The sequence below is a fragment of the Phoenix dactylifera genome, chromosome 2, assembly GCF_051530095.1.
Source record: "Phoenix dactylifera cultivar Ajwa chromosome 2, Ajwa_hap1_PhDact_Kaust_v1.1, whole genome shotgun sequence".
Taxonomy (NCBI): Eukaryota; Viridiplantae; Streptophyta; class Magnoliopsida; order Arecales; family Arecaceae; genus Phoenix; species Phoenix dactylifera.
Window position 1 is genome coordinate 39,366,566 of NC_143191.1, and position 15,310 is coordinate 39,381,875.

Genomic DNA, 15,310 nt, shown 5'->3' on the forward strand with positions numbered 1-15,310 from the left:
AATTTGCTTTTCAGAAATCATATTCCTAAAAAAAAATGCTTTCCGCAAACCAAACAAGCCTTAGTTTATTTTGATCCACCACTGAGTGCAATCATTTCACCCGTCATAACTACTGCAATAAATTTACAAAGGTGATGGATGGATCACACGAGAAAATGGTGAGGGGTGCTGTGGAGGCGGCCCGACAGGAAGAAAGAGGTCCCCACGGTGTTGCCAAGAAAAGCCCACGTTCTTGACATGAGAGCTCTTACATTCAATACTTGCAAACGAAAAAGAAAAATAAATCCATAATTGATTATAAAACTTGCAAGTTATACCTCATAAAAAAAAATTCATGGAATTAACCATCTTATTTCTTTTAGAGAGAGACTCTTGCTTAATCTTTTAGAGAGAGACTCTCTTTAAGCAAGAGTGCTTAAATTTCAGTGTTTTAGATGTTTTTTCTTTGCCACTGGAATGGAGTCGTAACTTACAATCAAGATACATTTGGTTGCTTCCAATTCAGAATGCTTTTGACGTTTTATCTTTACTAGAATTCCAAGTAATTGTAGATGCTAAAGAATTTGTGGCATTTATTTCAACTGGTCAAAAAGAAAATAGTTTTGTTTAATAAAAAAAAAGAATCAAATATTGAAGTGTGGAAATAATATCCATTACCTTGGGCTTCCTGAACTCTTCATGTATCATACCACACTGTGCATGCCACGGACATGATATTATATGAGATTTTAAGTTTTCTTTTATTCTGTCAGGAAGGTGGGAAACGTAGATATAACGAAGTTACATGCTATCAAAGAAAAAGCGATGTATGCTTTACAAAACAGCCAGATGACAGATTTATACTTGGCTGTAATGGGAATATTTCTGAGTCGTCCACGTTACACACAGATATACACAGTGGTTGTGCATCAATCAGTTGCAACAAAAGTTGACATCAAGAGGGCAAAGACACTCAAGTCGCTATCCGGGATCAACTTTGCTTCAAATCTTTTCCTTTACAGAGTTTGTGAAAGTACGGGAACCTGAAGACTGACATTGATAGAATCCCTGAACAATACACCAACTATCATCATTTTCAACACCACTGACCTAAAAGTAATTACAGATTGCCCCCAGTATAGTCTACTGTTTCTAACATAAAACATACAAGCAATCAAGCACAGAACAAAACGGTTTTTTCTTCATCAAGTTTTCTATACTGTACTGTTAGAGGAACTTGACGCTACCGAAGCTGCACATCTGCAAGCAAAGGAGAAAAGGCAGCCAATGATTTCTTCTGGTCTTGGTCATTTTAACAGAAAAATGATCAGTTTGGGTAAAAAAGAATAAATCATAGGCTATAGAATCCATTTCACAATGAATATACAGATCGTGCCAATCATCGCCCTCATGTAGCAACGGCAAAAGAAGCTTGAGAATTAAATTACAAAAATAGTCATCTGTTCTATTCTTACAAACTAACCGACTTAAAGCGATTTTCTGAAAGTTAAATCGCCTGAATCTAGTCGACGGTCCTGCAGAGTATTGCATATGGAAACATCTTAAACTGGCACAAGCAAGCCATATGACCAAAAAACTGATATTGTCTGAGGGAAGACACAAGAGTTGCACTACAGAAGTCAATTGCATAACCACATTTACCAACTTCAATAAATCAAGAGCGTATTGTGAACTGGTACAAAACAAACCAGATGGATTATTGTCGGTATAATTTGAAAAAGAAAAAGGAGCAAATTAAGAAGTTCTAACAGAAGCTTCTATTCCATAAATTCCATGAGGTCATTACCTCTGTCTTCTCTTTCGAGATCTCATTTAAAATATTACTTGTCATGTTATTGTTTATCTCTTTAGCAATTGATGCGAACCTTGTTATTGCTATAACATTTTATCAAAATGTGATATCGAAATGTGTGGATCAATAAAAAGGAACATTCTCATATTATTCCAAGCATATTTAATTAATTAGAAAAAACAGGTTTTGAATTCTGAACTAAACCTGTAGCGAGTAAACCATCAAATCAGATACCTCTCGGATCCACAACCATAACAATCTAACCTTTTCCCAACTACTTGGGGTCAACTTTATAAATTCTCATTCACCAGGTAATATTATTTAGAAAAATCTCTGATGTTATTCCAAGTTCTTCATATATGTCCTCAATTTCCATCCATGTTACTTTAAATACTCCCCTCCATTTCTTACAACATTCAATACAAACTAAAGTATCTCTTCTTAGTATAGCCTCCTCAGATTGCTGTACATAGCCATACAACCTCAATTGATTTCCCATCACTTTATTCTTTTCATATAACTCCTACAGCCCCTCTAATATATTCAGTTTTTATTATTCTTTCTATTTTTACCACATCCATCTTAGCATTTCTCATTTCTACTGTAGTCGACTTGTTTTCATGTACTCTCTTTATTCAGAACCAAAACAGGTATCTCTAGATAAACACAATAAATTTAGGATCAGCTACATGGTTCTGCGCATGACTTGAACTACGATCCTGCCTAACTGGATTAAAAGACAGCCTACCAGGTCAGCCATCAGTTCACAAACAGGAGTTCTTTAAGTTGGAAAATGAATGCATAATTTGTATTATCCTGGTCTTCAACATTTTTGACACCTTATCCTGCAACAAGGTAACACCAGTTTCTGTTAAGCACATAGAGGAATTCAATTTTCACCTGCATTTAAACAATATTAAACAATCTATCTATTCTCATGCAAATTGCACACTGAATTTTGATGTATGCTTTCTAGTCTCAACCCAAACATCCTACTGCATTTTCCAACTGAAATGGAAAATGACTACCAAAATTGAATTGTACATCCAGAATTGACCTAAAAAGACATCATCTCAGGCGGATACTCGACAAAGTATCTGTGTATGTACATATGTACATATGCATATCCATAATGACATCTCAAGATATCAGGTAGCCAAATTAAAGAATGTAGACACTGAATTTGTGCCAGAACAAGTGTCCTAGTCGATCATATGCAGAAGATAATGACTCGTGCATATCATGGCATCCCATATATATATATATATATATATATATTAAAAAAAACACTCCTTCAGCAATGAAGCAGAATCACAGAATTATCTGTGTTAACTTTTCACATGGTACACATATCATCTCACTGTCATAACCTTCATCATAAAATCAGCCTGAGGCTCCAAGCCTTTTCCTACATGTCAAGAATGATCCATGGAAAGCTTAAACCACATTACCCAGTCATGTTCCCGGTAATCCGGGGTCCTGCGAAGGACCACTGATCCATGGAAAGCTTGAGCAGTTAAATAAATTATAACAGTAAACTGTCCTAGAAGCATAACAGCCCTCCAACTGATTAATCCAAAAGACAAAAATAGATAGCAATTGCATAACACATCAAAGATTATCCCAAATGCAGCACAAGGAACATGATGATGTATCTAGAGAAAGAAGTGCCATATTAAGATGCAATAGAAAAATAATGCATGGAGGCACAGATGGCCTAACCAGTTAATCTCACCTGTGTCATGACCGTTTGACTACATGGCTGGCCAACATCTCAGATAATCCAGATGTCGGAAGGCTTTCACATCCAAAAAGTTCTTGAAGCTTAGGGTCACACACTATCAATGTGTTCTCTGAGTCCTACAAGAAGTTAAAGCAAACACACTCCAAGTTAAGATAGAAACCAACTCCAAGAGGGGCAGGATTGAAATTACTCTGAATAATAATAATATAAATAAGGAAACAGAAACTCGGATTAGAAAAATCTTGATGACTCGTTATAGCCAGAATTTATAGAATAATATCTGGAGATATCTTGCAGAATTTGATATATGTGCATTTCTGTATGTGAACATTTGCATTTGCAGATAGTGTCTAAAAAAACATACATCATTAGAAATATATATCAGCCCTGTGCCACCCAGACTTAGCTTACCGGGCACCCCACTCCATATGGGAGAGGTCCCAGGTTTAAAATAACACATTTTGCATGAATACGTGATAGCTCTTGCAAGTACTATAAATGCGAGATCATGATATAAGATCAGCAGTTGTAAATTGATGCCTGATTACCATCTCCACCCCCCTCCCCTAATTGCATATCAAAGATGGACAAAAATAGGATGTGATTCAAGTTGCAGAACTGCAATTTTACCGTTCATGAAACCAATAAGAGCAATAGGAAAAGAAATTGAAACACGTGATCATTGCATTGCCATCAACTGGTACCAATAAAACAGATGAATTTATAGATGAATGTGTTGAGCACGAAGCTTTCGTCCAACTTTGTAAGCACAATGGAAGTAGATTCCCATCTATAAATAGTAGTTGTCTTTGTCAAGAAGGTGTCTGTAGCAGAAGGAGGAAGATAACCAGTGGAAGGTGCAATGTTCTAGACATTCCAAGTCACAGTGTTAACATGAAGATTACGTCAAAAAAAGTAAAATATCAAGTCTAAACTACTTTCAGATACAAGGCAACAGCCTACATAAAGTAATGTAGATATTTTCACTTTAGACAAGAAGGTATCAGATCTTTTCCTTTTTAACCTCTGCAGAGCAGAGCATGTGTACCAAAACAGCAAGCCATGTGCCATACTGGACAGTGGCCAGCACCCACCACAGGCATCAGTACTTGAAACCTTGTTAACAAAACTATATAAAAATCGTGAGGCACTGAAGCACATGCAGAAGTAAAAGCTAAGGACTCCATAATATCGCCCATCAAACTTGCAGTAGGGAGTGCACTTGCAACAAGGAGAACCAACCAAAAGATATACATACATTTGCTTACAGGGAGGAAAGAACAGAAGGAACATCGGTACAAATTGAACACAGGGAAGGGATGGAGTCCAGAAAATGATAAGAGATGCTTAAAAATGCACAACCCCAATGAAGATGATCGAACATATTCCATGATACACAGCGATGGCAAAGTAGGTCTGCTCCAAGAATGTCTAAAGGGAAGTTTTCAATAGTGTAATTTGTAGCCTTAAAGAGTACAGACTGAATATGCCAAAGAACATGACATGGTAAATGCTGAAGGCATGATCGAGTCTTTAAAGGACTAGATAAAAATATCAAAGAAATGGTCCAGCCTCTATAAGAATCCTCAAACAACAGCAGATATATTTAAGAAACACATGAAATGGTGACATTGGCATTACAGAACAGAGGACCACAGCTTGCAAGTAGGCTGGTGGCAAAATAGAGGGCATTAAGCTGGATGACAACAAAATTACATAATCCCAATCTTGATGTAAATCCAAAACGAGTGGATTTCTTATTAGACTGGAACATCAAATGAGTGAATCATACATCCAAAAAAAGTTTGATCAAATACATGGAATCTACCCAGCACAAAAGAAGAAGGAAAAAGAACACATTAGAAATTTTATCCAATTCTAGAAATATTTGTTTAAAATTAAGAAATGATTTACAGCTGTCCTTAGTTTCAAAAAGCTATGAGTGCCAAATCAGTTCTTAGTAAAAAATTAGAAACTGAGGGCTTTTTTTAAGGGATCACTTTTATTTATTATTTTCTACTTTAAAAATAAGAACACAAAAACTTGAGGCGAAAAACATGTTTGGTGTTATTGTTTGATTTTTTAGTTTATCAAAAGTCATTTACATTATTCCTAGAAAAATGAAAATAAGAAATTTCTTACTTTCAATATTTTCAACAAAAAGAACCAATATTTTTCACTACCACCATCGCAACCATCACCGCTATCACCATCGCCTCTACCACCATTCGTCGCCATCACAACCACACCTCTGCCACATCGCTAACGCTGCCTCCACTATGCCATAGTCGCCACCTCCACCACCTCTGCTACCATCACCGCTGCTACTTTGCCACACTCCCCCCCCCCAACCCACAAACCATAAAACTACTGCCACCACTACCACTATCATCATTGTCACCACCACGGCCATATTTATGCTTTCTCTTTAAAAAATAACTATACTAAACATGCTTATGTTTTTAAAAAGTTGAAAAAACAGAAGCAGAAGTTCCATTTTCCTATTCCTGAAAACAGAAAAAATCAATGATGCCAAACAGTACCTAAATTTAGTTACACTAATCATTGATGTGGGGCCCACCTCTTAACCAAAGAAGAAAAAAACAAAAAAAATAAATTAAAACTCACCAGCTACCAAAAGTGGTCCTGATTGTAACAAATTTTCTTGGTCTTAAAAAATGACTTAAATTCTATGCAATCAGAATACCCAATGAGAAAAAAAGGGAGGGGGAGGGGAGGGCAAGTAAGAGGCTGGTCAAAAGTTCCAGCATATTTATCTGAGGAAACAAATCTTCCCTATAAAATATTTTTGCAAACTCTCTTGTTCCTTCTCTTTCATTTTTATGATGGTGGACTCACTGTCTCATATTGAGGCTAACTAAAATCACACAAGTGCAAGCAGAAGTTTTCATATGAAAATTTATGGAGAACACAAAATAGGAAAGGTCATGAATCAAAAAACAAACATTTTTATAAGGGAGATAAGTCTGATTACAACTATTTACTAATATGGAGCTGCACTGAAAAAGGAAAGAAGGCAAAGACCTTCTAAAGTAGTTAAAGTAAAGTAGGTCCCTACTTTGGAACAAAGCCTGCTAACCACAGTTTGAAAAAAATAATTGCAAACCCTTGTGTGTCACCATTCTTTGGAGAAGAACATATGTGGTGCAACCTATAATCGATTACTACAGATGTAAATTGATTTCATAATAATTAATTATGGTGCGATTGATTAGACACTTCAGCAAATACTCATCATCCCAAAAGAACATCATAGAGGTATGTGAACGCAAAACAGAACATAATGAATATTTTATTAATGAAGCCTAATCAATGAAATATAACTAGTGCAGCAAACTGAAAATAACCACAACAGAATAATAAAAAAAATACTGCCAGTAAACTCGGGTTCCAAGGATGTGATAGATGGCAACGATGGTAATGATGATGGGTGGAGTTAATGATTGATGGACGAAGAAACGAGGGATAGGCAAAACATGGTGATAGAACTAGTCGGATAATTACCTCTGCGAGTTTGGTCCCTCCAATTCAATGAAAATCTTCAGGCCGCGCTCCACCAAGGTATCAAGATAAAAGATGATGGGGCCAAGAAAGTGGCTCCAAGAACAAATAGGTAAGAAGCAGGATGAAAGTGGAAGAAAAAGGGTCTCTCAAAGCTTCGCCCATAGTGGCACTCACCTTTCTAGAATTTTTTGCTTCTTCTTTTTTAGTTGTTGTCCTCTCTTTTTATAGGCCGAGTTACTGTTCCCTAAACAATAACCAGGTCGGGTTACTGTTCATGTAAACAGTATTTTTTTTGTGCGGTTTCTACATATTTCTGCATATTTATGCTGTATATTTTTTTTTCTTTTCTAACATCCTCCCCCCTGCTTCCATACATTCAACATGCACAATTCTACTTCCAAGACTATCATCCATCCTCCTTTGTTCCTAGAAATGAGTGATGGTCGTGGGCATTGAAAAAAGGCCAAGGCTCAAGCAATTAAATGTGCTAGTTTGGGGTTGGGTTAGGCTTCCTATCACACTTAGACGAACCTTTTTTGCTTGGCAGTTCTAGTACATATCTCGACTGAAAATTCCAGCCTAAATATGGATTTGGATGGAAAACACAGAAACAACAAAAAACATAAACTACGTCCAAGATGAAGCCCTGAGACTACATCAATATGATATCGGTTATTTAAAATGATATCCAAAAAATGCATAGCCATTGCATATAATTGATACCTCCAGCTGGTTAGACTTTATGTAGTCCCATACACGCCTAAAAGCTTCAATTTCAGGCATTTCTTTTTCTTCAGAACCAAAAAATTTAAACAATGCATCAGAAATAACCACAGGATATTGACCAGCATCAGGTTCAGTTGCGGCAACCACATCTTCAGTCTTTAATTTTTTAGAGTCTGGTTCTGCAGCCTCTGCAAGAATAAGAAGTAGATCCAATTTCAACCCTGCTACCATGCCTTTAAATATAGTGTACATTTAAAACTGATAACATACTCGTGGTTTCAAGTGGAATGATGTGCTTAGCCAGCAGCTTGTTCATCTTAAACATGTCGGTACAGTCTGTCTCAAACACTAGACGAAGTTCGTCATTGCAGATGATCTTCCTCCTGTTATTAGGATCTTGCAGATTGTTTTTCCTGATATATGCCCATAGCTGCCTCACAATCTGAGTGAAATAAGCATGATCAGTATTTCCAAATATACAAAAACAATAAGTTCCTATGGATAGCAACTAGGAGATAAAGAAGCACTTAATGCCGCAAGGCAAAAATGGTTGAAAATGGAACCTCAGTTCTTGGCATGGTTGCCTCACCAACAATGGCCTGAAGTTCAGGTGAAACACCACACAGTTTATTTAGACCCCCTGGGCCCCCCCTTCTTTTAACTCCAGTAGAAGCGCTGCAATAAATCAACTAAGTGCCAAAAATCAGCTCAAATACAATAAAATAAAGAAGACATCAAAATGTGTAGAAAGCATGGAGTCCAATGCAAGTCGGTAAAATGTGTCAAGTCAATATGACTTATCCCCTGCATTTGCAGAATATCAAAATGTAAAGCTGATTTGCAAAAGATCAAAATGTAAAATTGATACCAAGGAAATAGAGATTCAGGTCTTCCCTTAATTCATTTGCTGTAGAAAATCATATGCGACCTACATTCTAAGATTTGATTCTAATTTGAAATTACTATATGGAATATAACACTCGAATTTCTTCTAAGCAATGAAGGTATATTCAAAACCTTCTATCTTGCTTTGTACGTAAGAATAGACGTAACTATAAATTCAGGGTGGATAACATATGAACCAGTTCCTTTTCTTAGAGATTCCAGGTTATCTTTCCTCATTCTCGACTACTTTCTCTCACTCTATGGAGGGGTTTTACCATAGAAATTAATGGAGGTTCACTCACCAAACTGAGGGCAAGAAATGGTAGATATTAGATACTATGGATTGAAGGCATCAATGAGACACTGATGCCAATAGACCCCTTGGTATAATACCATATCAATGCAAGTATAGTATCTCAATTCTACTGTAGTTGCCCCAGTAGGTGTACTGTGTATCAGTATGGCAGCGTACCATAGCGGTAAGATACCACTACATGTATTGATATTGCCATACTGATACTTTAAACACTGCCATATAGTTATTTTTCACATGACTAAACAAATGCATGTATATGAACAAGAGAAAAAGATCCAGCCACAGTCATATGGATGGTTTATTATTTTCAAGCACAATTACCATCAAAAAAACACCCAGTTTAACTGCCATGATTTAGATTGCAGAAATCAGCAGCATATCATTAGCCAAATGGTATGAGACAGTAACAATGGATGTCAGTCTTCTCTTCATGATCCTAGTCACTAATTTTATTTAACCATCCATAAGTTAAAAGAAAAGGAAGTAATAAAAATAAAATCCTGATAATGGTTAACCCGAGCAAGTATGACATTACTAATTTATTAATCATCATTTCTTGCAACTTAATAGAGAATGTGTGTCATATAAGAGACTCAGTCAAAAATCGTGGTGTAAAGATAAATTAGAAGGGGACTGAATTCTGATACACAAGTAATGTGTTTTGAGTTACTTATGGTCTATGGACTGTCCAACACTTCTGAGTTGCATTTGTAGTCCACAAGTAGCTTATATTTTTTAATCCACTAAAGGTAGAATTCTTTCTCAAAATAAAACTCTACATTAAATACAATTTCTATGTGATTAGGATACCTTAGGTGAGTTTTAAGTAATTGAAGGATTATGTTAGTTTAAGCAAACTCAAAGCATGTGAGCTCTTAATTTATATCCTAGTAATTTCGATGTTGATTTTACGTCCTGATTTGGGTAACCCATCCTGTAATATAGGTTGGCATTAAGCAAATTTTGTGTCTTTTTTATATGAGCTTCCCTTGAAATCCAACAAAAAATTTAGCAACTTTTGGTTATCTTTTGCTTTTGCAATAGAAAGAACTTGACTTTGATAAAGAGCTAGTGAATATTTTCTTATCTACTTGTGATCAGCATATGCAGAAAACAACAAGATTTTTGTTTTTTCCTCCCCTTCTTCCTTGAAAAATACAATTAATGAGATGCCAGTTTTATCCCCAATAGTGACAACATTGTAGCATTTCCTCTATAAGTCACTAAGAAATTAATTTATACAAGTACACAAAGTAAATCCTCAAGCAATTTACCTACATTGAAACATTATGGGTATCATAAGCAAACCAATAGCACCCAAGCACATGTATGTATGCCTAAAAAATTAAATATTAAAAATTATGATTGAAATACAAGAATTTGATTTGCTAAATAAAAAATTTCTTTGTTCTAATATATCTTCATTAAATAGTCGACGGATATTTGTTTTCTAAACATATCACCCCCTTCACATTTAAAGGAAAGGATGCAAGACAGAGCAAAGATTTGGAAATTAAAATATGGGCTCCGATCACAGGTCATCTTGAAAAGATGAAGATAGTGGCTCTTGTTCAGTTAATTTCCTTAACAGACAGTATTTTTTTTTAAAAAAAAAAGGTGCAGTCATGGAAAAGGAAAGGGGATAAAAATCTGATTTTCTTTCTCATATATGGATAGCAATGATTAATTCATTGGTAGCAAGATAGTAACTGAAACCAACTGAGGTGCGTCAATGAGTGTGTGCAAGTGTTTGCGTGTTTGAGAGAGAGAGAGAGAGAGAGAGAGATATTTAATTAGGTTTCTTACTTGAGCTTCTGGAATTACAAATGAGATTTGTTAGTTGCACAATTAATAAGTAAAAGATATTTTCACCACAAAGTTAATAGATGGAATCTATAAGAATTTTTTTTTAAAACTTAAAACATTCTCCTTAAATGAGATAGATAAGCATAGCCTAGGACAAACACGAACACCTACCTTGAAATATTTTGAATAGGAGGCCATGATCAGCTCATATATTGGAAAAGGGAGCGGGGGGAGAGATAGAGAGAGGGGAGGGGCGACTTGGGGAGAGATAGAGACTAAGAGAGAGAGGGAGTAGAGACCCAAATGTTGGTCGCTTCCTACAAAACAATGTATCATATTATAAAGAGTTGGGATCATGGCTCTATCTATGGCCTACCAAAATTGTCATTGCTTTTCTCTAAGTATAACTTTAATGGCGTACTAGAGCAACTAGAAAAACAATGCCCCATTCTTTAATCTTGTCTCTTTCCAAATTACATACTACCAAACCATTCAAATAGCTAATAAGCTCCAAAACTTTTTGTTTCTAAATGTGCAATTGCACATGCTTGTATAATAGTCATTTTATAAAAGGAAATGTAATGACCATGACCTCACCCAAAAAAGAGCCGAACAGAATTGTTTGGGTTTTTTGACTTGTATAAGTACCCAAGATCTACCTAGTGTATAACCAATATGAGACTAAACATACACTTACATCGGTCCTCACACAGACACTTAAGCTTGGTGTCCTCATGAGGCTAGTGTCTCCTAATCACACATGGGTCATAAATTGAGTCTGAACTAATACCATTTGTAACGTCCAGGACCTCACTCAAAAAGACTAGTTAGAAGGTATTCTTTGGATTTCATGTCCCCATAGAAGTATCCACAATCTACCAAGCACACAACCAATGCCAGACTAAACACACTCGCACATGTCCTCATAGAAAACTTAAAATTGGAACTCATGAATGCAATTGGGCAGATTAATTAGGATATTCTTATCAACCTTGAAAACAAATAACCACCAACAAGACAACTATGGCAAGGCTAACCATCAAGGTCCTAAGTGCAATGCAGCCATGACCTAAACATGCTTCCTAGGCCCTGTAACTAACTAACAGCATCTTGATTACTGAAACTTTAAGTACTAACGTGCTCAATCCATCTCCAAAAGTAAATATAGCCAATAGATTCAGCATATATGGATGATCAGTCCAAAATTTGATAAGCAATTTGTTAACATGAAACCTAAATTTTGCAATTCTTTATAGAATTATAAGCATTGGACAATATAGCCTAAAGAATTTCAAGAGAAAGAAAGTTTCCTTTTAGGCATACAAGAGTTTTTGGGGATTTTTAGTCATGCAAGAGGCCAGGATGTTTTTCAAAAGACATTTTATAGAGAAGGTTAAAACGGGTCTATGGACATATTAGATCAAGCCCCTCCAGAATGGTGGATTCAAAATATTTGAGCTTGAATCTGCAACATATGAGCTTAAATCTTCTAGGCATTTAGATGAGGCATATGTCGTTGTGATCTTATTTTTGTACTTTGTAATTTATAATATACTTTGTAATACTTAGCATCTGGGATGATGGTAACCATTATATTAAGAACTTAAGAGAGAGCCTTAGAGGCCTAGAACTCTTCTTACCTGTCATCATACCATGTGCTATCGTAAGTTCAGAAGGCCACAATGGGTAGGGTTGGACACGGTCCAAGAGCGAGACAAGCCATATTAGGCAATTGGATCACGTGCCAAATTTCTAAAGGTCATAACTTGACCATATAACGCCCAATTGAGATAATCTTTTTTTTTTTCAAATCGGATAACCTTTCAAGATTTATGATATAGTACCACCTTCTAAAGGGGAAGCATAGCTAGCAATTATGACAAAATTCTATCATTTGGGCTTCTAAATTGGCCGATCAAACCAAAAATTTTCTTTTTAGAAAATATTTTGACCAAACATATCTTCCAATCCAGGAATAATTAGGTGGAGCAATAAAAAGCAAAGTCGATGTAAGAGTTGAGATATACTTTCGGTAGAATTTTAGCTTTGTCATGTTTATTTCTACTAGTTATGTCTATTTTTGAAAAGCTAGTCCTATTCAAACTAGAAGAGGAATTTGATATGAATTGTGCCAGAACGAACTTTGCTATTATAAATAGAGGTTAAGTATCTTAATTTTTAGAATAATCAATGAAGAAAAGGGGATCTTAACCCTACTTTCATCAATTTTTTTATCTTTTTTTTTCAAATTTTTTTTGAGAGATTCGAGTTGAGCAGATTAAGAAAATTCTTCCTTCTCCTCGATCAAATCGAAAGTTTTATTGACTGCAAATTAGATCAAGAGATCAAGCCCCTTCAAATGGTGTATCGTAATCTTTTAACATGGATTAGAAAAATTAAATAAAGTACATGCCAAAACAATCTTATTTTCGCACTTCCTAGATTATAAACATATGAAGGTACTTCACACTTGGTACAACAGTAACCTCTCTATTAGGTTCACATCTATATTCAGCTTTACATATGTACAGTTATTTTTATAGTTACAGCTTGTTTTTTTAAGTCTTGATAGTTTCAGGGTTACAACTTAAAAAATTAAAAACCATATATCCAAAGATTTAAAACAATAAAGTATAAGAATCCCTTTTTTCTCCTTTCTTCCTATGTTTTACCTTTTTTCCTAATCTTATTGAATGAAACATCAAAAATGTCAAGCCAACTAAGACAGTTTTTGAGTCTTGATAGACATCAATCAGCTTCTGTGTAGATGTTGAGTAACTTGTATCACCTCACAAGCAATATTGGTCGAAACATAATGATCATAGCAAGGTAGGATGCAACTATAGATCATAGAAAACAGACAAAACTTTACTCTTTGTGGTGCACCTGGACATAAAAATTAACTTGCTAGCTGTACTTAAAGAATTTCTCCTTCCCTCCTACCCTTCCTCCATCACAACCAAGTTGAACTCTTCACCCAACATTCTATATGAAAATACTTAATCCAAAAAACATTAATTAATCAGATCCTCATGGGATAACTAAGAGAAAATTCCACTATCCTAAACTGGGAGAAAATTTCTTGATCACAAACTACAAAAGTAACCTATTCATCTCATTTCGTTCTTTCTATATTATTCAGTAGCTAAGCAAGAATTAAAGGCCCCACAAAACAGCCGCGACACGCAAACATAGATAGATAGATAAATAAATAAATAAAAGAGCTTATTAACTCAAAATCACGTTGAATATAGTCAGAAGATTATGATTCTCGTATTAAAAGAAAACCAAGACCTCAGTAGACCCAACGAACAAACCCAACTATTTTCATCCTGGAAAAGAAGATTTCGGAAAAGAAAACAAGGCAAAACACATCAAATAGTTACACGGTTAGAAGCGTAAAGGAGACACCTTTCCATCAGAGACTCAAACAGTAAACCTACTTCCATCCACAGAAAAGAGGATTACTGCAAGATAAAGCAAGCTAATGGAAAAGGAGGGATTAGGAGCAAAAAGGAGGCACCTTTCCTTTGGGGCCGGCATAGCCGCAGGCCGGACTGTGGTGGGGGCCGCCCGGGGCGGCTGCTGGAGCTGCTGCTGGAGATGGTAGGCGGCAACGACCGCGGCGGCAGGGAGGGGAGGCGGGTATTGGAAGTCGAGCCCGGGCTGGTGGGGGAAAGGGGAGGAGACAGGGGGCGTGTGGCCCTGCTGGAGAGGGTAGAGGAGGTGGCGTTGTTGGTTGGGCGGCGGTGGGGGCGGGGGGCGAGGGGGGCCGAGGAGGAGCTCGATCTGGTCGCGGATGAAGCCAGCCTTGTGGGAGAGGTCGAGCCCTAGCTTAGCCTCGACCTGGCGGACGACGGAGCTAAGATTGGCGCCGACGGCAGTGGCGGGGTCGGACTGACGGAGGAGGGACTCGACGCAGCTAGCGATCTCCTGGTCGGAAACCATGGCGACCGGCCAGCATGCGGCGGCGATTTAACAGCGGGGGACGGAGGAGTATAAACGAATCTTAAATCCCTCTCCCTCCGGACCCTCTCTCTCAAACTCAAATCCGTCTCCCTCCCCGCCTTCGGCCCCGAGCCCCTTTCTGTCTCTCTCGTTCCGTTCCTTTCTCTCTCTTGGATCTTTTATATAAACAGGGTAAATAAATTAATGAAAATGCCCTTGGAGATGCCAAGAAATCATCGGTTTGGTAGGGGGTTCTAATGTTTTCCATGGAAGGTCCAGGTTTCCCCATATTTGCAATATTGTCCTAACCTATCCCATTTTGCTTAAAGCTGCAAACAGAACCAATCCAAACAGGCATGCTTGAACCTGACACAATCTGGATCATAATTTTAGATTTAGCCCCAATCTATTAGCTGGCTGAATCAAATTAGGTTAGATCCACGGAAAGGATTTTAGAGCCGGCGGGTCATTCTAGTGTGGTCGAGGACAGGTATAACTTGGACCCAATCAAAAACATTGTAGCATCTCTTTTGTAGTTGAAATATAATAATAGATAATTAATATAAAA

At 36.8% G+C, this 15,310-nt stretch overlaps 1 protein-coding gene across 4 annotated transcripts; it reads right to left on the reverse strand.

The window, feature by feature from the left end:
* Window positions 1–772: 772 nt before the first annotated feature.
* Window positions 773–15,010, reverse strand: LOC103713562 (uncharacterized). 4 transcript variants are annotated; one of them, XR_003386871.4, is made up of 7 exons: window positions 14,318–14,969; window positions 8,351–8,462; window positions 8,058–8,229; window positions 7,785–7,975; window positions 3,528–3,652; window positions 2,541–2,637; window positions 773–1,239 (listed from the first exon to the last, which is right to left on the reverse strand). XR_003386871.4 is itself a non-coding variant. In XM_008800538.6 (6 exons), the coding sequence occupies exons 1-5, from the start codon at window positions 14,740–14,742 to the stop codon at window positions 3,533–3,535; spliced, it is 1,020 nt and encodes a 339-aa protein (XP_008798760.1). In that variant the 5' UTR covers window positions 14,743–15,010; the 3' UTR covers window positions 773–1,239; window positions 3,528–3,532. The 4 variants fall into 4 exon arrangements, 3 of the variants coding, with proteins under 3 accessions (XP_008798760.1, XP_008798761.1, XP_088572477.1); XM_008800538.6 differs by lacking the exon at window positions 2,541–2,637 and having other exon boundaries at window positions 14,318–15,010; XM_008800539.6 differs by lacking the exon at window positions 2,541–2,637 and having other exon boundaries at window positions 773–1,047.
* Window positions 15,011–15,310: the final 300 nt, after the last annotated feature.